This window comes from Petaurus breviceps, unplaced genomic scaffold (genome assembly GCF_028583685.1).
Source record: "Petaurus breviceps papuanus isolate PSGF00001 unplaced genomic scaffold, PetGlider_PUasm1.0 174, whole genome shotgun sequence".
Classification (NCBI taxonomy): Eukaryota; Metazoa; Chordata; class Mammalia; order Diprotodontia; family Petauridae; genus Petaurus; species Petaurus breviceps.
In genome coordinates this window covers 11,158,766-11,185,418 of record NW_027185761.1, presented here as the reverse complement: position 1 = coordinate 11,185,418, position 26,653 = coordinate 11,158,766, and the positions used below count along the sequence as shown (strand labels likewise).

Here is a 26,653-nt window from a genome sequence, read left to right as displayed (position 1 = left end):
AAATCCTGGGAGAGGGTTTTGCTAATGTTTTCAGGGGTTCTAGGACTGTTCTACAGACAGAGGATGAATTAATGAAGAGACTGGCAATGTATCTTGTGGCCTTGCTAAGCCCTGTCTCCCCAGGAACAAAGATTGCTGAGAACTTGCCTCGTGTCAAGATGAAGAAAAGACCTCCATTTGGGTATTAAGTGTTGTACTTAAACTTGATGTAACTCTGGGGTAGATTCAATTGTGATCCAGGGGTGGGGAACTTTTGACCTTTTTGTGTTCTATGGTTGAACAAGTGAATGTACTTTACTTATGTTTGGAAACTAATCTCCATTTGAGAAGAGGGGCTTTGTGATGGACTAAATGAAGGTACAGCCTAGGGGTGGAGTAGTATTCAGAACAGGGACTTTGTAATTGATTGAATGAATGGAAGGTCCTGGGGTGGGGTAGTACTTGGAGATTATTTAATCATCCTTAGTAAATGCTGTATTTTGAATGATGTCATGTTTTGATCTTCTCTGTTCTTGGCTGGTCACTGAATAAAATGGAGAGCACCTATGCTGGTATTCTGAACCTTGGGAAGTTGCCTTTCCTTGGCATGACATTACAACAGGGACCTCAGGGAATTTCGCAGACTCTCAAATAGACTGCAGACTATTTGCATGGCTCTGGAAAAACATTTCCTGCCCTGCTCCAGCCTTTGCCCAGAGGCTCCTTCCTGTTTCTTCCCTTCAGAGTAAGAACCGAGTGAAAGCTTTTTTAGCATGAATCCGGAGTCCCCAAGGCATTCCATGCCTGCGGTGGGACCCAAAGACACTCCAGGGATTCTTTTTAAGTCTAACTAGCTCAGTTCTCAGGAGTCACACAGATTTCTAATTTTCTGCTCTATCTTGCTGCCCCTGGAAAAGGGTTCTCCAGCCTCTTTGCCTTCTATACATATTTGTTGTTCTTTAGTCATTCTCAGCCCTGTCTGACTCTTCAGGACCCCATTTGGGGCTTTCTTGGCAAAGATACTGCAGTAGTTTGCCACTTCCTTCTCCAGCTCATTTTACAGATAAGGAAACTGAGGCAAATAGGGTTAAGTGACTTGCCAAGGTCACACAGCTAGGAAGAGTCTGAGGCTGAGTTCAAACTCAGGTATTCCTGACTGAATCCAGGTCCTTCCTTCTATCCACTGCACTACCTGGCTGCTCCTCTATACATATACAATGTACATCAAATCCTGGAAGTACAAGGTCTAGGCATTTTCTCTGGCTGTTTCCCCATGCCCAGAATGTTCTTCATCTGACTACTGATCTCTCTGGTTTCCTTTAGGTCCCAACTGAATTCCCACCTTGTACAGGAAGCCTTTCCTTGCCCCTCTTGATTCCAGGTGCCTTCTCTCTTTAATTATTTCCCACTTACTCTGTATTTAGCAGGCTTTGTATGTTTTTGTTTGCATGTTGTCTCCCCCATTAGACTGTAAGCTCCTTGAGGGCTGTCTTTTATCTCTTTTTTCGTCTTTTGTCTCTTTTTTTGTATCCTCAGGGATTAGCACAGTGCCTGGCACTGAGTAGGTATTTATTAAATGTTTATGGAATTGATTTGATTTGAATTGAATTAATTGATTCCTCTACCTAATGGGGGAATACCATCTATACTATGACAAGTGCTTATCTGGCCTTTGTTTGAATACTTCTTCAGACAAGGAAGGTACTCTCTAACAAAATAGCCCATTCCATGTTTAAAATATCTCTAAATTTCCCCTTTTTCAATTTGCTGAACACTTATAGCGCACCTGATGTATGCTGGACCCTGTGCTAGGCTCTGGAATTATAGATGAAAATGTTCAGCTCTGTCCTCAAAGAGCTTACATTCTCCTGGAGGTAACATCTTATAAGATGATAAGTATGTGCAAAGTAAATACAAAAGAAATTTCCAACAATAAAAATCATAACGAAAAAATTAAAAAATAATAATGACAGTGAACATTCATAGAATGCTTCAAAGCAAAGTCTTCAAAAGTGCCTTACAAATATTATCCCCCACAACAACCCTGGGAGGTAGGTGATATTTACTATTCCCATTTTAAAGATGAGGAAACTAAGGCAGATAGAAGTTAGTGACTTGCTCAGGGTCACACAATTTACTGTTGTGTGTGTATGTGTGTGTTTGCTTTTTGGAGGGGGGAGGGCAGGGCAATTGGGGTTAAGTGACTTGCCCAAGGTCACACAGCTAGTCTCAAGTGTCTGAAATTGAATTCAAACTCAGGGCCTCCTGACTCCAGGCCTGGTGCTTTATTCACTGCACCACCTGGTTGCCCCTCTGCTACTGCTTTGCCATAAGGTCTTAGACAAGTCCCTTCCCCTTTGTAGGTCTCAGTTACTACATTTATAAATTCAGGAAGGCCCTTCCAGGTCTAAGATTCTGATTTGAAACATACTCAAAGAGGGTGTGTAGTACTCCTTCAAGCTTATATTCTCTCTGTTCCTCTCTTTCCCTTCTTCTCTTCCTTCCCTCCCTCTCCTCCTCCTCTCTCTTCTTTCCATCCCCTCCTCCTTCTCTCTCCCCCTCCCTTCCTTTCTCCCTCTCCCTGCCTTCACCCCTCCCTCACCTCACATAGGTTTCAGCAGGTTGGCCAAGGGAGGAAAGCACTGGACTTTCCCCTATAGAGATAATCTCAGATAATGAAGAGCTGGTTTAGCCATTCCTCCCTTTGATGTCCAACCAGAGACCACAGAAGGATGAGCCATGGTTGCTGACACATTGTTTTTTCTCCCCTCTGATCTTTAGAAAACAGTCATCTTTGGTACAAATCACTACAGTTCTAAGACTTGCTTAACAACCGCAAAGTCGCTGCATGCTCTTAGGGAATGTATCCATGCTATGTTCAAATGTAAACAAAATAGGAAACCATAAGTAGGCCCTTGAGAATTTGAAACACATCTATTAAGTGCCTGCAGTAGTGTTCTGGGCTCTGGGATTGCAAAGACAAAAATGCTAAAAATGAAACCAAAAAACCAATCATTGCCCTAAAGGTGTAGTAATTTTCTTCAGGGACACAGAGAAGGAAATACAGGATAACTTGAGGAGGAAGAAGTGTTAACATCCAATAGTGTCATTGATTCCATGAAGGAGAAAATGCTTTGGAAAGTATGAAGCCTTATTATTCAAAATATGGCATCATAATAGTTGCTTGTATATACACCATAACTTTACTAATATAAATGGAAAGCACAATGACAAAATCCCTCGAAACTTCACACTGTATTATAATATTCAACCTTGGCCCCAAAAAGGAGAAGAGGAAATATACCTCCTTCTCTTTTTTTAGAGGTGGAAGACTAAGGATGTCAAGCATTACATCCACTGTCATGCTTAGTTTATGTCTTGGTTAGTTTTGCTCAACTGGTTTTTTAATTGTTTTTTTTTTTTCTTACAAGTGATGGCTCTCTGGGAAGGGGAGAAGACTAATGTAAAAATAAAATATATTACTAATAATAGCTAGCATTTATATAGTGCTTTAATGGTTCGCAAAGTGCTTTAGAAATATTATCTTATTAATTCCCAAAACAACCCTATCAAGTGGGTGCTATTATTATCTCTATTATACAGATGAGGAAACTGATGCTGGGAGAGGTTAAATGATTTGCCCAGGGTCATGGATTTGAACTGAGGTCCAGTTCTCTTTTTCATCACTTAGCTGCCTAACCTACTACCCAGCTTTTAAATTCTGAGTTTGTTCGGATTAGGTGTAATATTTTGGGGTGTCCCCCAAATTACTGTCTTTAGTTTGTGGCCTTACCCATGCTTTCCTTTGGGAACATAAAAATATGGCTCATGTCTGGGTCTAGTCCTAATGGCATGAAAGGACCAGATTTATTCCTTCATATTAGGACTCTTGTCTCTTTCTCTTTCTATGCTTTATCTCCTGCTTGGTCAAGGAGTTCATTAGAATCGGGAAACTCCTCACTTTTTATCCAGGAGGTTTGATTGAAGAATTCTTCCATTAGATGTCTCCCCCTGTCCCTCTTCTTCTACCCCTTCTCTCTTCCCCTCTCTCCTCTTCTTCCTCCTCCCTCCCAAATCCTCACTAATTTCTTTCTCTCTCTCCCCTGGCCTCCTTTTGATCATGTGAATTGTTATGCACTTTGGAACTGTTTGGACTCTGCATTGAAAGAATCTATGTGGAAAGAGAAGTGAATGCTGATACAGAAAACTAGACCAGATCTGACCAGAATCATTCTATCCTTGACTGACTAAGTAGATCTCAGTTTCTCACTCTGATAAGAAAAAAGACCTTCATAACCTGGTCCCTTCCTACCTTTCCAGTCTTCTTATAATGCTGCCTCCTTCACATACTCTGTGATCCATTGGCACTGGCTTCCTTGTGGCTCCTTGTTCACACAACTCTCCCTCCCAAGTCTCTCTGGCTGCCCCCATGTCTGGAATACTCTCCCTCCTCATCTCCTTCTCCTCCTGTTCCTGGCTTCCTTCAAGTATCAGCTAAAGAAGTCCCACCTTCTGCAAGAAGCCTTGCTCAGTCCTCCTTAATCTTAGTGCCTTCCTTCATAAGTTTACTCCCAATTTATCCTGTATATAGCTTGTTTGTTCATAAATATGTGCATACTTTCTCCTCATTGGATCATGAGCTCCTGGAGAGTGGGGGGGGACTGTCTTATGTTTTGTTTAGCCTTTCTGCTTAGCACAGTGCCTGGCACATAGTAGGTACTTAATACTTAAGTACTTAAGTAATTTAATTAATACTTAAGTATATAGTAGGTACTTAATAAATGCTTGTTGACAACGCTAACCTAGCGCCTTTATTGAGAGATAATCCAAGCAAACAGACTCACAGGGGTCACAGCCATTGTTGAAGTTTTAGGTACAAGTGAGATGGAAAAGAAAATAGTAATGATTTTTAAAACATTTTTCCTTGGGGGAAAATAATATTATTCATTTCAATTTAACAGACATTTATTAAGTACCTAATATGTGCCAGACACTATGCTAAGTACTCAATTGAAAATTGATGATAATTGAAAAGATGTTCTTAAATGGAAGTAGGTTCCACTCATACTTGATTGATTTTTTCCTAATTTACTCCTGTGGTTTAAAAATTAATTAAAAATCAAAATTTTCAATACCTTTCCCGACATTTCCTAACTGTATAGTATACTCAAGTACTTGCTATTGTAAGGTGTAGTCACACACAAGGTCTTTCTTTGGAGGAGCACATTCTTCTGTCCCTTTGACTTTTGGAGTCCAACGTAAGCCAAGTGGCTTTTGAAGTGACAGTACATTTAGCTAATTGATTCTCTTGGAATGACTCCCCATTCCCTACAGGATGAAATCCAAACTTCTTAGCTTGGCATTCAAGGCCTACAATTATATGGCCACTTCTGGTTTTCTAGTCTCTCATTACTGAAGTTGACTTGCGTGGGGTCACACAGTAAGTGTCAGAATCAGGAATCAAACCCAAATCTCCTGAGTCCAGTACTCTCTCCACTTTACTATAATCTGATTTCACTTTTTAAAAAATACTAATGACATTCATTTAATTACTGCATGATTATCTCCTTTACCTATGAGGCATACCAGCCAACTTCCCTGGTAGGACCAACCTCTGGATGTTTATGGGATGTGGTAGGAGGCTGTTAGTTCCACGGACCAATGGAGGCTTGTTGGGTCAAAAAGATCCAAAGATGATCCAATGTCTTTAGGCTAGGTAGCTTGATGGTTAGACCAAGAGAGGCCTTGGACTTAAGATAAATGGGAACCCAGGTCAATAATAGGAAGATCCATAGAGAGGAACTGCCAGGTTTATAGTTTGCCAACATTGAGCATTATGCACCTTTTAGCTGCCTCAGTCTTTTGTGGGAGATTCCACTGTTACTTACACTCCTTATTCTCCCCAACCCAATGAGATGTGGTTGCTATTGTAGACATTTTGTGTCACTCAACCCCCTTGAGTCTCAGTTTCCTCATTTGTAAAATGAAGATAATAATAAAAATAATAATACTTAATTACTATATGATTCTGCCCTGATGACAGACATGAGGAGGTTATGAGGATCAGATGAAGTAATGTGTGCAAAGTCATTCAAATTTTTAAATATTAAATAAATATCAGTTATTTTTATCATTATATATGCACATTTTGTCTACCCTGGCACCCCTAACTTGAGTATAAGCTCTTTGAAACAGGGCCAATATCTTCATTTTTTGTATCCCCCATACTGCTAGGCACAGGTCCTTGAATTTAGTAGCTGACAGTTAAAGCTGTTGTGCTGGTGTCGTTCATGCCACTGGGGGAAGCTGTGGCTGGTGGATTGCTTGGGAGTTCTGAATGCAGTAAGTAGGTCAAAAACTGATTGAGTGTCTGCCCAAAGTCCAGCACCAATGTCGTGAACTCCTAGGAGGGGAAGGTCACTAGCCTGCCCAATGAGGGGCAAACCTGCCAAGTCAGAAAAAACTGAACAGGTTCAAACTTCCCTACAGGTTGGGATTGGTAGGAGTGGACTCTGGAACCCTAGTGAGCTAGGGAGACCCAATCTAAACAAATCAAACCAAAACCAAACCCCAAATTGTGTTAAGTGAATGAATGACTTTAGTGTTTGGGGGAAAAGCTCCTATGAGAAAGCTGAGGTAATGGCTCTGCAGAAGATATGGGTATAATTTCTGCCTCCCTTATAACATTGTTGTGGGGATAAAACTCTGTAAGTTTTTGAGTGGAGAAGAAATGTTTATGGAATGCTGTTCCCACACAGCAACATGACATACACAGGCCATCCTAAAATCTTAGGGCAGTTCTAAGCTATTGAAGCACTATGACTTTTGGGACAGGCTATATTATCTCATTTAATCTCCTTGAGGCAGGTACTGCAGGCATTATTATCTACATTGAACAGATTAAGAAACCAAAAATTTAGGAAGTTTATGCCTCTTCTATAAGGTTGCAAAATGTCAGAACCAGGAATCAAATCCAAGTTTCTTGACTTTGTATCCAAGTGTTCTCACCACTATGTTATACTGTTACTTTCCCCACCTCACTTTTTGAAGGAGACTGAACTTAGGCATCTTGGGGCATAGTGAAGCTACTCTCGGTCCATATAAAGAGGAGAGGAATAAATACTCTAAACATAGGACCATAGTCAGAAGGTACCTCAGAAGTCATCTCATACAACTCTCATATTTTAAAAATAATTAATTAATTTTTAGTTTTCAACATTCACTTTTATAAGATTTTGAGTTCCAAAATTTTCCCCCTCCCTCTCTTCCCCTCTCCCCAAGATGGCATGAAATCTGACATAGGCTATATATGTACAATTATATTAAACCTCTTTCCACATTAGTCATGTTGTGAAAGAAGAATCAGAACAAAAGGGAAAAACCATGAGAAAGAAAAAATAAATAGAAAAGAAAATCATATGCTTTGATCTGCATTCAGACTCCATAGCTCTTTCTCTGGATGTGGATATCATTTTTCATCATAAGTCTTTTGGAATTGTCTTAGATCATAGCATTGCTGAGAAGAGCTAAGTAACTCTTATTTGGCATCAGAAGTGGGATTTAATCTCACACTGATTCCAGTCGATACTTTTTCTACTGTGCTGCCTGGTCTCCTAGACTCTCTGTCTTGTTGCCTTGGTGTCTTTCCAATTTCCTAATAAGGGAAAAGGGAGGAAATAGCTAAATAATCCATTCAATAATATATTTCTGACCCTCCTGATTTTTTTCCTTATCTGTTTCAAGGAGATGTATTTATCCTAATTCATATTTAAGAAGCAAACTATATGGGGATAAGCTTGCTAAATAAAAATTCCTGGGTGCTTGTGGAATCCAAGACAGATTCAGGCATTGTAGTGTAGTAAGAGAGAAAAGTGGTTTTCTCCGGTGTCTCAGTTTCAGCATTTACCTGCCATTCGGGTCCTTTTCTCTCTCTTAGCCTCAGTTCCTTTCTCTGTGAAATGATGGTACCATGGAAAAGTTGATGAATCTGGGATTAAATCCCAGTTCTGTTGCTCAATATCCAGGTGACTCTGGGCAAATTCCCTCATTTCTCTGGGCCTCAGTTTCCTCATTAAAAGGTCACCTCTAAGGTTGTGTCCAGGACTAAAGCCATGTTTCTATGATCCTTGCACTTGCAAACCAAGTCTTGGGTAAAATCATAAAGTGTTGTATAAATGGGAGCTATTAGCTGATGCCACAGTGTTGTCTTGTAGCTCTTCAGTTTTCTGAAACTCTGCACATGTCCTTTTGTTAACTAGTCCTTTTTCACTCTCCCCTTTCAGTCTGTTGCTGGCTGGGGCTGGAGGAACAGATCCATCAACATGAACCACTACGCTAACAAGAAGAGTGCAGCTGAAAGCATGCTGGACATTGCCCTTCTGATGGCCAATGCCTCCCAGCTAAAGGCTGTGATAGAACAAGGACCTTCCTTTGCCTTCTTTGTTCCACTCATTGTTCTCATCTCTGTCTCCCTCGTACTCCAGGTGGGAGTGGGCGTGCTGCTGATCTTTCTGGGTATGTACTCTATTCATTATCTATTGCAGATCACCAATAGTTTATAGGCTTAGTCCAAGGAGTAACTAAGGTAGGGTGATAGAAGCTTTGTCCCATAGTATGAAAATTTATAGGGCACTAACATGTGCCTTTGATAGAAACAGTTAAGCTTAGCCTCTAGTTAACATGAAATTGGAAACTACCAGATGGTTTCCTTTTGAAGCCCTGATAGTTACTCCTTAGGTGAGCTTTTCCTCAGCTTGGTCTGATGTGGACATGCTCATTGCTCTCTGCTACAACTTTGCTAGCAGTGCCCTACTAGGGTGCTGGCATCATTGCTGGTCCCCAACACTGACTGAACTGAAATCATAGGAAGTAGCAGAGTGTGGTAAGCAGATTTGTGGATTTTAGGAGGGCCTGGTTCAAATCCTGGCTCAGTCACTTAACTAGCGGCGTGACCCTAGGGGAGTCAATTCCACTGATGCTCTGTTTCCTCAGCTTGTAAAATGTTTTATATATGTTATTTCATTGATTCTCACAACAACTCCATGATATAGATGCTATTATTATTATTTGCTTTTTGGAGGGTAATTGGGGTTAAGTGACTTGCCCAAGGTCACATGGCTAGGTTTTTTTTTTTTAATTAAGTGTCTGAGGCCGAATTTGAACTCAGGTCTTCCTGACTCCAGGGCTGGTGCTCTATTCACTGTGCCACCTAGCCACCCTATAGATGCTATTATTAACTCCATTTAATAGCTAAGGAAACTGAGGCTAAGAAGTGAAAAATCCAGCTAGCACATGTCTTAGGCAGCTCAGAGCTTCCTGATACCAAGTTGAACATTCTATCCAATTAGCCACATAGAAGAGCTGAGAAATCAGACTATGTGGTTTCAAATTCTAGAATTGCCACTTATTACACATGTGACCTTGGGTAAGTAATTTTCCCTCTCTGGGTCTCAGTTTACTTATCTGTAAATGGAGATAGTAACACTTGTGCTGCTTACCTTCCAGTATCAAGTAAGTAAATAAGTTAAAGTCCTTAGTAAAATGGAAAGTGCTAAATGTACGTTGGTCATGAGACATATCAATATAGGTAAATATAGGAAGGATGTGTGTTCTTCTGTGGGGAACTCACATTGTTTGGATACATTTATTATTATTAAATGAGTTCCTAAATTGTTGCTCAGACTCTAAGAGGTTACATGATTTGCCCTTTATCAGAAGTGGGATTTGAACTCAGGTCTCTTCAACTCTAAGACTACCACTGCTGCTCATTATATTATATTACTTCTCATTATATTAATAAGTGGGATTCAAATCCAGATATTTTGCTGTTCAAAGCCAATATTCTTTTCCCTGCATCACATTGGAGTGTGTGGGCTGAAGGGAAAGGAGAAGCAATCAGAGGAGGTCCAGCCTCACACGTACACACACTTGCATAATCTGAGGTTTGTGGTTTTGAGTAATACAGCAGGCATGCATTGAGCATGGAGCCTCTGCCATGGGGATCAGTGATGGGTGATGGAAATCAAGATTTATTAAGTGCCTACTGTGTCCCAGGGTAAGAGAGTGACAACATCATGCTATCAACATCTCTAAAGCCCTTGGTGCTGACCTCTGAAGTCCTTATCTCCATGTGCTTGAAGGACCTGGTCCTTGTTGCCAGGTCAGGAAAACAGCCAAGTAGTTAGATGTTGGTTCTGGGGCGGGAAAAGTCAATTTGAGCAATGAAGGGGCATTTGGAGTGAAGCAGTAATGAAGTCATCTTGGACCTGTGGGTCAGAGGTAAGCCTAGATCACCACATGAGAGCAGGTAGGCCCCTGGTATTACTGTACGTGGAAGCAATTCTAGTTATGATTCAGGATGAAAGTATTTTGGCTTGGAATGAGCCCAGGCACCCATAGACTTATGAATCATTAACCCAATCTAATATCTTAAGTCTTTCTTGTTGTTTTATGTTTATCTTATTTTTATTGATGTATTTTGTTCTTCATTTCCAAATATATCTTACTCAAATCCTCTACCTTTGTAACAAAGATGAAGAAGCAAGGAAAAAAGCTGTTTAGTAAAACCAACACCCTGACTGTGTCTAGCAGCAGGTGCAACATTTAGTCTTCTACCTCTGAAAAGATGAGGGGTGGAGCCCCAAGTCTGCTTTTGTAAGGCAGAGGATGGGAAGGAAAAGCTACCCCCTAGATTCTCAGTCACACAAGGCACTCACACTAGTGTTGGGGGGTGCTGTTGTACAGTCCTTAATCAGGGTCTGGATCTTCAAGACCAGTTGGATTGAGGCTTAATTCTTGGGCCCCTGCATTGATCTTGTTAGGACTAGACTGTGATTCAAATTCAATAGGCCTCAAATTCCAGAGTCCAAAGATAACATTAGTCAAAGGACAGCAGCTTTGGACTTGAACAATGTGAAGGAGGGGAGGATCTGTGTGCTCTCAGCTACAGATGGAATTGTTCACAGAAGAGCAGGGGGAAGGGCAGAGATCAAGTGCTGGGAGGCATACAGGAGAACCTGGGTTCTCCTGACCTGAATCAGAGGACCTGGGTTCAAATCCTTGCTGTGCCACTTGTCTGTGTGACTTTGGGTAAATTTCTTAACCTTCCTCATTAAATTTACCTAGCTGGTACAGTGCTATTGGACTTTGAATCCTGTCTTTGATAATTATTAGCTGTATGACCCTGGGTAGGTCAGTTTCCTCATCTGTAAAACGGGGATAATAGCACCTACCTCATAAGCTGTTTTGAAAACCAAACCAGATAACCTATTTAAACACTTTGCAGACCTTGAAGTGCTATCAAATGCTAGCTCTTTTTTTTTGGTTCCTGGGCTTCAGTATCCTTATCTATAAAATAAAGGGGCTGGATAAGATGGCTAACTATAGATCTCAGATCCTCTAATCAGAAATGAACTTGCTGCAGTAAACCCCTAGCTTCTTTTCTCTATTGACCCCTGCATCATTTGTGTCTCTGTTCTTCCCCAAACCTCCCTCTTCTTTCTCTTTTTCCTGCTCTTCTCCTCCCCCACCAATAGCCCTCCATACAGACCATTTCCTCCCAGTTCCTGCTTCAGGAAGATAATATTTGACCTGATTCAAGGATCAAGCCTATTCCTGACCTAGTTCCAAGGTTAATAGAAACTTGGTGAAGGCTTTTTTGGGCTCTAAGCAGAGCTGGGGGATTGGCAAGTGCCAACTGATTGTTTGGAAGTAAACTGAGAAGATGAAAACAACCCTCTCTTACCCTGGCACACAGTAGGCACTTAATAAATGAAAAATAAAATAAAATTGAAGCATGGTACAGTGGCAAAAAAAACCAAACCCAAACTGGCTTTGAAGTTTATTAGACCTGGGATCAAAATCTGGCTTTGCTTCTTACTGCCTGGGTGACCTCTGGCATATCTTTCTCATTTCTAGGTCTCAGTTTCCTCAGCTTCCAAATCAGTTATTTCTGAGATCCTGGTGGTGAGTGGGTGAAGGTGTGCATTCAGAAATCCATGAGGTTCACAGATGTAGGAAATATCATCTGAGTCTAGGAATAAGAGATCTGAAGTTCCTCTCCCTTCCTTGACTTTCATACAGAGAAAAGACAGGAAAGTATTTGGGAGGGGAAGTTACAGAGAAGGCAAAGTTGCTAGAGTACTGGACCTGGGGTCACAAAGACCTGGGTGCAAATCTCAGCTCAGATATTTACTAGCTGAATGACTGAGAGTAAGTCATTTACCCTCTCTGGGCCTCAGTTTCCCTTTATGTCAAATTAGGCAAGGGACCAAATCACTTATGAGATCCTTCTACTTCTAGATCTAGTATCCTTTGGATACTTGTGGTGCATTTACTAAAAAGGATGATGGCTGAGGGATGGATGATATGTGCCTTATTAGCATACTATATCAGCTGGGGAGGGCTTTGATTCATTGTTTCTTCCTCAATGCACCATGCTCACCCAAGAATGGATTTGGTATCAGAGAATGTAAGTTCAAATCCCAGCTTTGCTGTGTAATTCCTGTGTAATCTCAGTCAGTCACTTAATTTCCCTAGGACTCAATTTTCTCATAGATAAAATAAGGGATTGGATTAGAAAGTCTCTAAAGTTCATTTCAACTGGAAATCTGTGCTCCTATGATCTCCTCCCAAATGGAGTTCCGTGGCTTTTCCTTGAGAAGCCTGCCTATTTTTGGCCAGCAGCCAACCACCTTTTATGAATTGTCAACAGGATTTTGAATAACTCCCCTAGGAGAAGAAGACTTGGGTTAGGTTTATTATATCCCTTTCTGTAAAGACATATGATCCTGCTGTTGGCCAAAGCCTTGAGTTTCTCTATAGTGAATCAGGCTTTTCAGCAATGGATAGCTGTTTGGAAAACTGGGCATTTTATATGGACTGTGGGCAGATTTCATAGAGAGCCCAAGGGTTGGCCTTGAAGCAGAGAGGCCAGACTGCCAAGTCTCTTCATGAGCTTCCTCCTCAAAACAGGGTCTGTGGCCTCCATCTCTCCTCTTATTGGCTTCTGGTTCCATTGGTTACTCTGACACTTCATTTAGGTCTGAGGAGGAAAGTTTTGTCTTCAGATGTGGCCTGGAGAGACCTGAGAAAATAATTCTATGCCTAATTTCCATAGCAGGGACTAGTCACAGCTTACTCAATTTCTAGGTGTCCTCTCTGGCTAGTTGGATTGGTACCTGCACAGTGCCTTCCACCATCTCCTTCACATTCTATCTCAATACTTTTATGTACTTTGGATCTATGTCCCCGGCATTTGGAAGTCACCCCTGCTCCCTGCCCTATTTTGACTGGAAATTAGCAAGGCTACTATATGGGCTCTGTGTAATGGGCATTCAATTAGGGGAAAGAATCAAGGAGTCCCTTTCAGGTTAGCACAGGTACACCTACAATGTCTGAGGCACTGCATTTGCATCAAGGGCTTACCTTGGCTCCTAATTGTATGTGTTTACTACTTATTTCAGTTAGGATTGGAGTTAGGAAGACCCAAGTACAAATCTGGGCTCAGACACTTACCAGCCGTGTGCCCCTGGTGAATCATTTAATCTCACTCAGTTTAACTGTAAATGGGGACAATGATATCACCTACCTCCCAGGCTTATTGTGAGGATCAAATGAATTACCATTTGCAAAGCACTTTGCAAACCTTAAAATACTGTCTAAATGCTAGCTGTTATTAATTTGATTTCTAAAATATATTTTAGAAATACTTGAGCTTTATGTATTAACTTCCCCATTTAGAATATAAGCTCTTTGAAGGCAGGGAATGTCTTCCTTGCTGGTATTTGTACAAGTCCCCAGAACTTAATTAACATAGTGCCTGGCACATGGTAAGCTCTCAGTAGGTGCTTTTTCTTTCTTTCATTCATTCATTCGTTCGTTTGTTCATTCATTCATTCATTCATTCATCCATCCATCCATCCATCCATCCATCCATCCATCCATTTATCCATTTCTGGGACCACCTCCTTTTCCAAGTGTGCATTTCCTAGCTGGCATCTTTTACATTGTATCTGGTGCATGAATCAGAGCTAATGAGATTACCTTCAGAGGGCTACCCTTCAGAGATCATGGTGTTCTATGATAACACAATCAACCTAACTGGACAACTCAGTGTTCTCCCAAAATATCTGGCCTGCTCAGCATCCTGCTTTTTCTGTGCCTTTGCTCATATCACTCCCTTTCTCTGGCATGTTCTCCTGCATATCTCAAAGGCCTACTCTTCCTTCCAGACCCAATTCAAATGCTACCTCCTCCATGATGTATTCCCTGATTCCTGACTTCCCTCCCTGAGCCATCTTCCTCCAAAGTAATTAGTTTAGGTTCTGATGTTCAGAGCACTTGTATTCAATTTGGTTCAACAAGAATTTGTTAAATTCTGGGTTAGGGTTAGAGTCTATTAGATGTCTGAGATTTCAAATTTTTGTCTGCATAGGATCATGGGATTAAATATTTAGAGGAGAAGGGACCTTAGAGGTCATTGAGTCTCCTAACTATACTTTTTATGGGAGTTCCAAGGGGACCAGCATCTCTGATGCGAGGGTTGCTCATCCACTTTTGGTGTCCACCTGTCCCCCAACTCTCACCTGTGGCTCCAAGAATCTGTAGCATGTACAGGAGCCACACCCTGGTTTGGCAGATGGGCTAAACCAGGTTAAGGGCAACTGATGGACCTCAAACTGTAGTGAGTCAGGGGGATGTCTATCTAAGACATCTGACCACTTCCCCAGCAGACTGGTCAAATGAGGACAATTTGCTCCAACAGCCATGAAGGCACTCAGAGTGTGGTCAGAAATTGAAGATGCCAAGGTCATCTACTGCATCCCAAGCCATTACCAATCATCCTGACTTTTGTTTTGCCACTGACTTCAGTTACTCTGGGAGAGAAAATGAGGCTGATGGCTTTGTACAACTCTGCCTCACTTGAATTCAATTTACACGCAAGTCATGATGTCACCCCTTGATGTCCCTGGTTCTCTTTGAAAACGAAGGATCAGCAACATTAGTATGTATTTCTCATTGATTACACTGTAGCCTCCTCAAGGTCAGAGACTAAGTCTTGTATCATCTTTCTTTGCCTCTGACATTCCTCACATAGGTTCACTACAGGTTCAGGATTTGTTGATGAATGAATCTTGTCCTTCCTCAGGTATAGTGTAAACCCTGGAAGCCTTATCACTTTACCCTTCTCCCACTGATTCTTCAGTCCCTTTAGGAAGCCATTGAGGAGACCAGAACATATAAAGATATGGGGATGTGTTACCTGGGTGAGTGTGGGAGAATGGGGATGACAGTTCCTTCAAGCATTTGAAGAGAGGGCCTATGGGAAGAGGAGGCAACTTATTCTTTTTGGTCCCAAAGGATAAAGTGGGAACAATGGATAGAAATGACAAAAAGGCAGAGTTAGACCTGATGGGAAGGGGGGAAAGGATAAGTATTAAATGCCAACTTTTTATAAATATTATCTCTTCTTATCTGCACAACCACCCTGTGAAATAGGTGTTGTTATGTTCTCCATTTTACAGGCAGTCATGGGTTAAGTGACTGACTCAGGGTCACATTTCTTTTTTTTTTTAAGCAATTGAGGTTAAGTAACTTGCTCAAGGTTACACAGCCAGTTATTTCTGGGTGTGGTGCTAAATATCTGAGCTCGTATTCGATCCCATGTCATCCTAACTCTAGGGCCAGTTCTCTTACTCACTGAGCCACCTGGCCACCCCTAAGCAATTGGGGTTAAGTACCTTGCTCAAGGTTACACAGCCAGGTGTTTCTGGGTGGGTGCTAAGTGTCTGAGCCTGGATTTGATCCCAGGTCATCCCAACTCTGGGGCCGATGCTCTTAATCACTGTGCTACCTGGCCGCCCCCAGGGTCACATTTCTTAAAATTAAAGCTGTCCTCCAGTGGAATGGGTTGCCTCAGGAGACAATGGATTCCCCCTCACCTTTAAGCCTTAAAGCACAGGCTCCCTGATCATTTGTCATTAATGCTGTAGTCTAAAGAGAAATCTTGGTCTGCTATGAGTTGGACTAAATGACCTCTGAGGTATTTTCCAAATCTGAGATTTTGTGATTCTCTGAAAGGAGAGATAGAGGAGGGCTCTCACTCTAGGGAAAAGGGTATTGACACAGATAAGAAGCTTTAATCCTTGCTGCACACTCCCCATTTAAATCACCTTTGGTTCTTACTAACCCACTGGAATGGCTCTTTCCTAGGACAGGTGCTCAGAGGAATTCATGTTTCTCTTAGTGATGTCTCCATATTGGAGTTCCCTGGGCTAGGCCAGGAGGTGACTTTCAAAGCTCTAGTTGGTGACACCACTGGGGAATATCTTCTCTATCCCTGGGCACTGGTTACTTTCAGATGCCTTTCAATCTGAGAAATACCTTTTGGTTCCTAATTTTCAGAAGATTTCATAAGATCAAAGGATATAGTGCCAGAAGAGACCTTACAAATCAAGGGAAGGTAGGGAAATAAATATCTATATAGTGCTTTATTTATATAGGACTGGTACTTTTTATAAATATATCTCATTTGATCCTCAGAACAGGTAGGTGCTAGTATCACCCCCCATTTGAGAGTTGAGGAAACTGAGGCAAAAAGAGGTTAAGTGAATTGCCCAGTGTCACACAGTAAGTCTCTGAGGCTGGATTTGAACTCTGATCTTTCTGACTCCAGGCCCACATAAATCAGATAACTTTTGTTTAGATGACAAAATGACTTGCCCAGGGTTATCCAAGGAATTAGTGATAGAGCCAGGATTCAAACCCATGACCTCTAACTCCACTGCTCTTTCTACTACTTATAGTGCCTTGCTCCCATTTAGAAGCTGCTTCAAAGTGTATCACTTGTGTCTGTCTACCCAGCACGCAGGTTGACTTGACTTAAACACATAAAATTTCACTGCAGACATTGAATTTTTTTCTTTCCTCCCACCACTATTACAAAAAAAAGATGGCTCTTAGGCCAACTTCTCCCCAACCAAAAAACCTCAAGTGAGAAACACAAAACTTCCCAGGCCAAAATGAAATGAAGAAACAGCAACCAGACTCCAAATGCTGGAAGGAAATACTTGAAGTGAACATTTCCAGTTACAGTAGAAGTGTGTATATAGTGGAGGAGGGAGAGGGGGCTTCAGGGTGATGTGTGTGTGTGTGTGTGTGTCTTTATCTTCATTTTGTTGTGTGTCTGTAGCTGTACATGCTTCAGATTCTTGGAGGCACAGATGAGAGTTGGGGGACAGGTGGACACCAAAAGTGGATGAGTAACCCTCACACCAGAGATGCTGGTCCTCTTGAAACTCCCCATAAAAACTATAATTAGAAGACTCAATGACCTCTAAGGTCCCTTCTTACTCTAAATATTCAATCCCATGATCCTATGCAGGAAAATTTGAAATCTCAGACATCTAACTCTAACCCAGACTTTAACAAATTCTTGTTGAATTGAATTGAATCCAAAGTGCTCTGAACATCAGAGCCTGAACTAATTGTTCTGGAAGGGGAGGTGTCAGGGAGGGAAATTAGGAATCAGGGAAGACATCATGAAGGAGGTGGCATTTGAATTGGGTCCAGAAGTTAGAGATGGTATAAACCATAGGGATCATCTGGTAATAGGAGCATAGGTTTAAAGCTGGAAGAGACATTGGAAGTCACCTAATCAAGAATCCTTATTTATTTAATGGGCAGCTAAGTGGTGCAGTGGATAGAGCACCAGTCCTAGAGTCAGGAAGAACTGAGTTCAAATCCAACCTCAGACACTTCCACCTGTCTGACCCTGGACAAGTCACTTAACCTCAGTTTCCTCATCTGTAAAATGAGCTGGAGAAGGAAATGGCAAACCTTTCCAGGATCTTTGCCAAGAAAACCCCAGATGGGGTCACGAAGAGTCAGACACGATCGAAACAATTTACTAACAATGAAACTGAAGACCAGGGAGGTGGTGACTTGCTTCAGGTTATCATATAAGTAGCAAGGGTCAAAAATGTGATCTAATCCCATGTCCTTGGACTGCAGAGTCAGTGCTCTTTCTTTTGAACTCCTTCTCCATTGCTTATATTTTGCAGAAAAGTAAACTAGTCTCAGTGAGTTGAAGTGATTTTTCCAGAAGAACAGAGATTTGAACCCTTTTGATTTAAAGATCTATTGATAGGAGGTTGTGTCTAAGCCAAATCAATGACTGATGAAATAGACAACCATGAGTCATCTGGAAATAGTGAGACCTGAATTCCAGCGTCCAGTTCTCTACAATACACGGTATCGAGGTTAGGTGCAGCTCCCTTTCTCCGTGTCATTGATGGGATAATAGCGCCCACACAAAGCTGCTTTTCTTTGTGGGAGACAGTGTGGCATAGTGGGAAGAGCACTAGATTTGGAATCAGGGAGCCTGGGTTCAAATCCTGACTCTCCTTCTGGATCTCACCTTTGTGGCTGAAGCCTGTTGGTAAGTCACTCCATTTTCCTATTTGTAAAAGGACGGATTTGGACTAGAATATCTCTTGGGCTCGGAAGTCAAAGCTCATTACTTAGGATGGTAATAGAAATAGAAATATAGTGTGGTGAATCCCAGAATGACCTTAGCTTGAGTAAGATCTGGATTCAGGTCCTACTTGTGATACATGGTAGCTTAGTGACCATGGACTCAGTACCCCCAGGCAACTCCCAAAGACAGTAAGTTACAAGTTACAGAGAATTGCTGATATGCATCCGTTAACAGTTTTCTGTACTCTTCAATCCTCCTTCTCCCCCCCCCCCCCACAAAAAAAGCCCTTAATAGCTATTGTAGGCTGTATTCTCTAGAATGACAAATATTTAGGCAGGAGAAGGAAAACTGAGAGCTAGGAAGTATATTTTTTATTCCACCATCATGGTAGCACTATCTCAGTTCTCTTCAGGTGGGTCTTTGGTCTTGTAGGCTGGTCAATTTCTCATTTTAATTCTCATTGAAAGGCTCTTAAAAATTTTTTAAACTAAGTTTTTATTTTATTTTTGTCAATGGCATGTAAAAACAGTTTTGAACATTTGGATTTTTTTTTTTGCTTTTTTGGAGGGCAGTTGGGATTAAGTGACTTGCCCAAGGTCACACGACTAGTTTTTGTGTTAAGTGTCTGAGGTCAAATTTGAAATCATGTCCTCCTGACTCCAGGACCAGTGCTCTACTCTGTGCCACCTAGCTGCCCCAACATTTGTTTTTTTTTTTTTTATAATTGTTGAGTTCCAAATTCCTTCCATCCCCTCACTCCTCTTTAAGGCAAACACTTTGATATAGATTATACATGTGCAGTCATGCAAAACATATTTCCATATTAGCCATGTTGCAAAAGAGAGCACAGACCAAAATAAATAAATGAATGAATGAAACTAAAACAAGAAAAAGAAAGTAAAAAAAAAAGTATGCTTTGAACTGCATTCAGACTCCATTCATCAATTCTTTTTCTATCAGGTGGATAGCATTTGTCATCTTAAGTCCTTTGGAATTCTCTTGTTTCATTGTATTGCTGAGAATAGCTAAGTTATTCAGAGTCAATCATCATACAAAATTGCTGTTACTATGCACAATGATCTGGCCTTGCTTGCTTCACTTTTTTGTTGTTTAGTCATTTTTCAATTGTGTCCAATTCTCTTTAATCTCATTTGGGGTTTTCTTGGCAAGAGTACTGGAGTGGTTTGTTATTTCCTGGTAAATGATATAAACAGGGTTAAGAGACTTTCCCAGCTAGTAAATGTCTGAGACCAGATCTGAACTCAGAAAGATAGGTCTTCCTGACTCCAGGCCTGGCACTCCATCTACTGTGTCACGTAGCGACCCTCACTTTCTATCAGGTTCATAGAAGTCATCTCAGGTTTTTCTGAAACCAATCTGCTTGTCATGTCTTATAGCACAATAGCATTCTATCACAATCATATGCCACAACTTGTTCAGCCATTGCCCAATTGATGGGCATCCCAGAAAGGCTTTTTTAAAATTAAAAGCTAAAATATATACCAAGACATAGGATGTATGTGTTTGGATAAAAGCCAACTTGTTCCATTTCTCTTTCTTTTCCCTTGATTATAGTAAAGTATGATCTCAATAATCCTGCCAAGCACGCAAAACTGGATTTCCTCAACAACCTGGCGACAGGACTGGTGTTCATCATTGTTGTTGTCAACATCTTCATCACGGCGTTTGGAGTTCAGAAACCATCTGTTGATATTTCTGCCCAGCAGTAGAGTTTATTCAGGTGAGCTGTTAGAAAATTCTTTCCTTCTCCCACTCCTTTGCCCAGTCTTCTCCTAACTATTACTACCCCCCCTTTTTATTTCTTTTAAGAAACCAGACTTCAATTAACTCAGAGGGATCTATTTTAGATACAGAGTGGATATGGCTCTATGGAGGTCAGGGTTGTGGTTCTCCAGTGACCTGAAGAATCCAGGTAAACATTTTACGTGTCCTGCCCAGCTGGATGGTAGGGTTAAGAATAAGATCATGTTTCTTAGCACTGACCATTTTCTCATGGGAAAAAAAGCCAACCAAAAAACCTCCTACCATGTTAAGTAGCCTGAATAGAGTTTGTGACATGAATCCAAGGCTTTTTGCAAATAGCCATTAAGAGACCTGAACTGGCTAAACCCTGTGTTAGGATGTTTTTTGACAAACTGGGGAAAGAACTTTCTCCCTAGAGCCCCTGGCAATCTCTCAAGTCACTACCTCCTATCCCCTAAGACATATCTCTTATAATATTCATTCATTTACCAGTCATTTATTAAGTGTCTATTAATAACAATAGCCAAAATTTATTTTGGTCTACAGAGAACTTTACATATAATATCCCATTTTCTCCTCATGACAGTCTTGAGAAGTAAATTTTACTATTATTCCTACTCAGAAGAAACTAGACTGAGAACGGTTAAGTGACTTGCTCAGGGCCACATGAGGGGAGAGAAGAATTTATTAAGCACTTTCTATGTGCCCAGCACTGTAATATTTACAAACATTATCTGATTTGAGCTTCATAACAACCCTGTGAGGTATGTGCTTTATTATCCCCTTTTTATGGTTGAGGAAACTGAGGCAGATAGATTTAAGTGACATACCCAGCGTCATGTAGCTAGGAAGTGTCTCAGGCTAGATTTTAGTTCAAGTCTCCCTTACTCCAAGCCCAATGTTTCCTACCTTCCTTGACATAGCAAGAGTCTGAGGCAGGATTTGAACTCAAGTTTTCCTGACTCCAAATCCAACACTCTACTGTGCTACTTAGGTACTTGTTGCAATATATGTAATGAACTTCTAAGCTATAGGTAATGAACTTCTAAGCTATAATGAGGGGCTATAAAGATTCAATTCAATAAGTATTTTTTAAGCATATAAAGTGTATTGAGTACTAGGCTAGGCACAGTTAATATTGAGACTCTGCCTTCTTGAATCCTACAGTCTGTTTGGGGAATACGACCCAGACAAAGGTAGTTATGATACATGGGGCTACATGATAAGTGTATTGGGAGATCTGATGAAGTATTAGCCAAGGCTTCTTGGAGGAGGTAGCATAAGAATTTGGTTTCAAAACATATGTTGGAAGGAAGGAAGAAGAACATGCCAAGGCCAGGGATTAGTGAAAGTGAAAATAAGCCAGGAATGCAAAGAGTGTATTCAGGGCACAGAGAGGAGTCCACTATGGCTGGAGGGTAGAATGTGTTGAGGGAATAGAAAATAAGATGGGAAAAGTAGATGGGCTCCAGTTAGGAGAAGGCTTTGAATGAATGGCAGGTACAAGGAGATGGAATTTGATTTAATAACTTCTAGGGAGTCATCAAGACTTTTGAGTAGAGGAATGACATGATGACCAGATCTATGAAGTAGTTGGGCAGTTAAATGAAAGATGGATTGGAGTCTAGTGGGAACACTGGTAATAAGGCTATTAGAACAATCCTGGTAAACGGCAATGGAGGCCTCTCTTAAAGTGGCAGCAGTGGGATTAGATGAGAGACAGGCAAGATATTGATGAATTAGACATGATCACTTCCTTTGAGGAATGTGTGATGAATAGTCAATCAACAAGTATTGATTAAAGGCTTGTTGTGTGCCTGGTACTGTAAAAGGTACTGGAAGAAAGGCAAATGACGTGTTCTCTGCTCTCAGGGAGCTCACATTTAATGGGGGTGATAGCATGCACATACACAGTGTAAATGGAAGGTAAGTGGAAGGACTGGCAGTAGGGGCAGAAAACTCTTGCAGAAGGTGGGATTTGAACTGTGTGTTGAAGGAGATCAGGGAAAGTAGGGATTGTGGGTGAGGAGAGAGAGCCTTCTAGTGATAGAGGCTAGCCAGAAGCAGAGACTGGAGATGGAGTATTGTTTGGAAGGCCAGAGTAGTTGGATTGTAGAGAATGAGGAGAGGAGTAAAGTACAGGAAGACTGTAAAGGTAGGAAGGATCAAGATTGTGAAGGACTTTAAATGCGAAACATATTTAATCCTGGAGGTAATAGGGAGTCACTGCAATTTATTGAATAGCATAGTCAGACCTACACTTGAGGAAAAATGCTTTAGCATCTGAGTAAAGGATGGATTGGAATGGGGAGAGATGTGAGGCAGGGAAACCAGTCAGAAGGCTATTGCAGTAGTCTATGTATAGTATAGGAGGCCTATACAAGGGAAATGTCTGTGTCAGGGAAAGAAGGGACATATAGGAGAGATTTGTGAAAGTAAAAACAATAAGATTTGAAAACAAGGGTGAAGAGTCATGGATGAAATGGAGGTTGTAAGTGTGGGTGACTGGGAGAATGATGTTCTCCTTGACAGTGGGAGGAAAACTGGGAAGCGGGGAATGTTTGGAGGAAGGATAATGAGTTCTGTTTTGGATATTTTGGAAACTGAGCTGTCTTCAGGACTTCCAGCTTGAGATGTCCAGTGGTAGGTAGTGATACGGGACTGGAGGTTGGGAGGGAGACTAGGTTCTACTCCCAGATATAGAGGTCTAGGAAACACCTGCATCGAAACAGTAACTGAACCCATGGGACTTGATGAGATCACCAAGCTGATAGTATAGAGGGAAAGAATAATGGGTGAACAAGATTTGAGTTAGAATGTGGAATTTGCATATTAACATGTGAAAGATCCATGATTTCATTAGTGTGGGCACCACTCCCCCCAGCAGTCATCAATGAATATGAATTTATTAATTACTAAAAGTAAGGCATTTTGCCAAGATACTAGAGACACAAAGACAAAAATGAAATAGTGTAGACCACAACCCTACCGTGTCTTTTTTTTTAAGCAATCAGGGTTAAATAACTGGCTCAAGGTTACACGGCCAGTTATTTCTGGGTGTGGTGCTAAGTATCAGAGCCCGGATTCCATCCCCAGGTCATCCTGACACTGGGGCCGGTGCTCTTACTCACTGAGCCACCTGGCCACCCCTAAGCAATTGGGGTTAAGCAACTTGCTCAAGGTTACACGGCCAGGTGTTTCTGGGTGGGTGCTAAGCGTCTGAGCCCAGATTCGATCCCAGGTCATCCTGACTCTGAGGCTGGTGCTCTCACTTGCTGTGCTACCTGGCCGCCCCGACCCTGCCATGTCTTGCCAGATGGTGTCACAAGTGGCCAACCTTCTGGTGATGAGCCTTTAAAGACATGCAATCCTTCATGGAGCCTGTACTTGGGTCTGATATGTACCTATGGTGAATATAAAGTGCTAAAGAAATGGCTTCTGGCTGGGGAAATCATAAAGCTTCATGGAGAAGGGGATATTTGATGTGGGCCTTGAAGAAAGCATGGATTGTCAGCAAGGGACTGTGGCATCAGTCTTACTTTTCTCCTTTTCTTTTCCAACAGAAAACATCATTCCCTTCCTGCAATCACATGGTGTAAGAAATTCACCAAAGCCATGGCTTCTCTCTAAAGGCAAGGAGGACGTCGGTTTTTCCTAAGAAAACCTTCCTCTCCCTCCATATTTTTCCTGATTGAACTCTCCTGGAGCACACATCACCATTACTCATTGGCACATGCATCTGAACACATTGTCTTAGATGGGTGGGGAGGGAGGGTAGGCATTTCATTCAGTGTGCAGAAGAAATCTTACTGGGACTCTGTCCTTTCCCTCTTGAAGAAATTTATCCCAACAAGCATTTATTAAACACTGACTATGTGCAAGGCACTGGGCTATGAACATAAAGACCCAAAGTAAGATAATCCCTGCTCTCAGGAAGCCTACATTTTACTAGGTGCCTGGCCACAGGATGGGAAGCCCTCTGAGAGACCAGAGAGTATTCAGAGTGGTAGAACACCTGCAAAATCACTGGACAACAAATAGAAGTTCTTATTTCTGTGGCAGAAACCAGGGCTTTTCCATGTGTGGCTTGTCTGAGTCCCTTTGGGCCCCATCCCTGGCTGTTGGAGGCTGTCTCCCTAGAGGTGCTGAACAATTGGACAGATTTGGAGAATCAACCTCAGCACCCTGTGCCTTCTGAATTCCTTATGCCACCGTGTACTTAAAAGAAAATTAAAATGCCCTTAAAAACCACGCTAGGACCTTTTGATCTTCAGCATCTCCCTTCACCTGTTAGGAGCAGAAATTGGGCTCTTTATTCCTTAGAAAGCAGCTTGTAGCATTGCTAACCACAGGGTAGCCTTGTGGCCTGACCTGTAGTATTTGCCAAAAGGCCTTCTTCCTTCATCCTGTTTCTGAGTCACTGTTCAAGTGGGAGATTTGCTTTGGCTGGGCTGCCTCTGTTCCTAGGCGAATGCTGGCACTCACCTCTTTGATGGCGGGCTCCCAGTTTCCTGTTTGCTGCTTTCTTATAGAACCCTCATCCCCAGGCCAGGCTCAGAAGAGACAGTATCAGAATTTTCCCCTGTTCCTTAGGTTGGCTTGAGACCTCTGCACACAGGGATATTCTTTCATCCAACCAGGGGCAACGAGAAAGAAAAAGAAAACATCTGAGTCATTTCTTGCTGTAGTTAAAAATGAAATCTTTTCTGAAAGAAAATGGAATTGTAAATAAAGCTTCTCATACTCTTATTTCCCAAGGAAAGCCTTTTGTTGTTACTATTTTCTTATGACATGTTGACTGGCCTGTCAGTGATAATCTCCAACGAGGGTTGGATTGTTCCTTTGTGGTGGTGACATTCAGGGAAAGGCAATCCAACTCTCTGCTGCCACAATGTATTAGATTTCTACTGAAGTAGAAAGAGCTCTAGATGTAGAGACAAGTTTAGACCCAATTTGGCTGCTCTCTGTTGGACCCTGGACAAGTCACTTAAACGTTGTGGACTTCCAATAAAATGAGGGGCTTACCCTAGTTTAGGGGTTCTTAACTGTTTTTTTCACATGGATCCTTTCTCAGAACACTGTTTTTAAAGGCATAAAATACACAGGAAACTTAATTATCTTGGATTATTTTTTTGAAAGTTTATGGACCTCAGGTCAAGGACCCCTGCTCACTCGATGATCCTCAAGGTCTAAGGTTCTTATTCTGAAATAATAATAGCTAATATTTATATATCACTTACTATGTGTCAGGCACTGGGCTAAAAACTTTTGTAAACATTATCTCATTTGATCCTCACAACAACCCTGGGAAGTAGGTACTATTATCCCCATTTTACAGCTGGGGAAACTGAGGCAAACAGATCAAGTGACTTGCCCAGGGTCAGCTAGTAAGCGTTTGAGGCCAGATTTGAACTGAAATCTTCGTGGCCCAGTGTTCTATCCACTGTACCACCTAGCTGCTCCAAGTCCTGGGGTCCTTACAAATGAAGGTGACTTTCCTGTTCTACCCTTCCAAAGAGAAGAGGAAATAGGAAGAGACATCTCAGAGTAGCGTCTGAGGTATTTGACCTACATCTTCAGGACAGGAGTGATTCACAGGTGGAGATGACTTGCTTGGTCCTTGGGAACAAGGGCTAGAAAAAGGCCTGCCAGGGTCATAGGATTCGTTCTCCCAGGAAAGGGAGATAATTGACCTCGGGTCCTAAAAGCAGTTGTAGGAGCAGGGATCTCACCTTTTGGGCAATCTGTAAGCTCCTGAGGTCCCAGGTCCCAGAGCCTTCTTATTGCACTGGCTTCTGGGCATGCATTAAGAATTAGAACTGACAAGGACCTTAAAAATAACAGAGTCCAAGTCTTTCATTGTACAGACGAGATAACAGTAGGGAACAGGACTTCTTCAAGATCAGGCAGCAAGCTTATGGCCAAGACTGGGGAGGATTGTGACATCCCTTTTTTATTTTTTTTAGCCCAAATCATCTCTTTATTAAGGCTTGAAGTTTTTCAAATAGACAATCAGAAAGAACCTATTTGTTAACACAAAAGAATTTCCAGCTCCCCTCTCAACCTTTCCCCACTCCTCCACTCCCCTTGATTTAATGCCACTTTGCGGTTCCTCCACCACCCATTGGCCATGTGCTTATTTTCTTCTGCCAGACTTGGCCCCCTAGGACCTCCAACTCTTTCCTCACTTTGGAGGAAAGGGTTGATGGGAAAGGAGGGACTGGGAGAGGAGTCAGACTGATCTTGGCTTCTCAGTTAGCCCAAAGGAAAACAGCCACAGGTCATATATCTGGCAGAGGGATCCTAGAAGCACCAGGTATGCCCATGACTGATAAAAATCAGATAAAACATATTCCAGGGTTCCTGGCCTGGGGAGGGACGCATGGAGGGGTTGGAGGGATGGAGCTAGCATTTCACAAACTTCTGCTCTGG

The 26,653-nt window shown here is 41.7% G+C and overlaps 1 protein-coding gene across 1 annotated transcript in view; it reads left to right on the top strand.

Annotated features, from left to right (window-relative positions):
- NINJ1 (ninjurin 1) overlaps positions 1-24,983 on the top strand; it is a 58,621-nt gene extending 33,638 nt beyond the window's left edge. Inside the window, exons 2-4 of the mRNA XM_069083742.1 lie at positions 8,262-8,493; positions 20,033-20,198; positions 23,785-24,983. Coding sequence (XP_068939843.1) covers positions 8,262-8,493; positions 20,033-20,187 — 387 coding nt within the window. The 3' untranslated portion in view covers positions 20,188-20,198; positions 23,785-24,983. The remainder of the gene's footprint in view (positions 1-8,261; positions 8,494-20,032; positions 20,199-23,784) is intronic.
- The last annotated feature ends 1,670 nt before the right edge of the window (positions 24,984-26,653 follow it).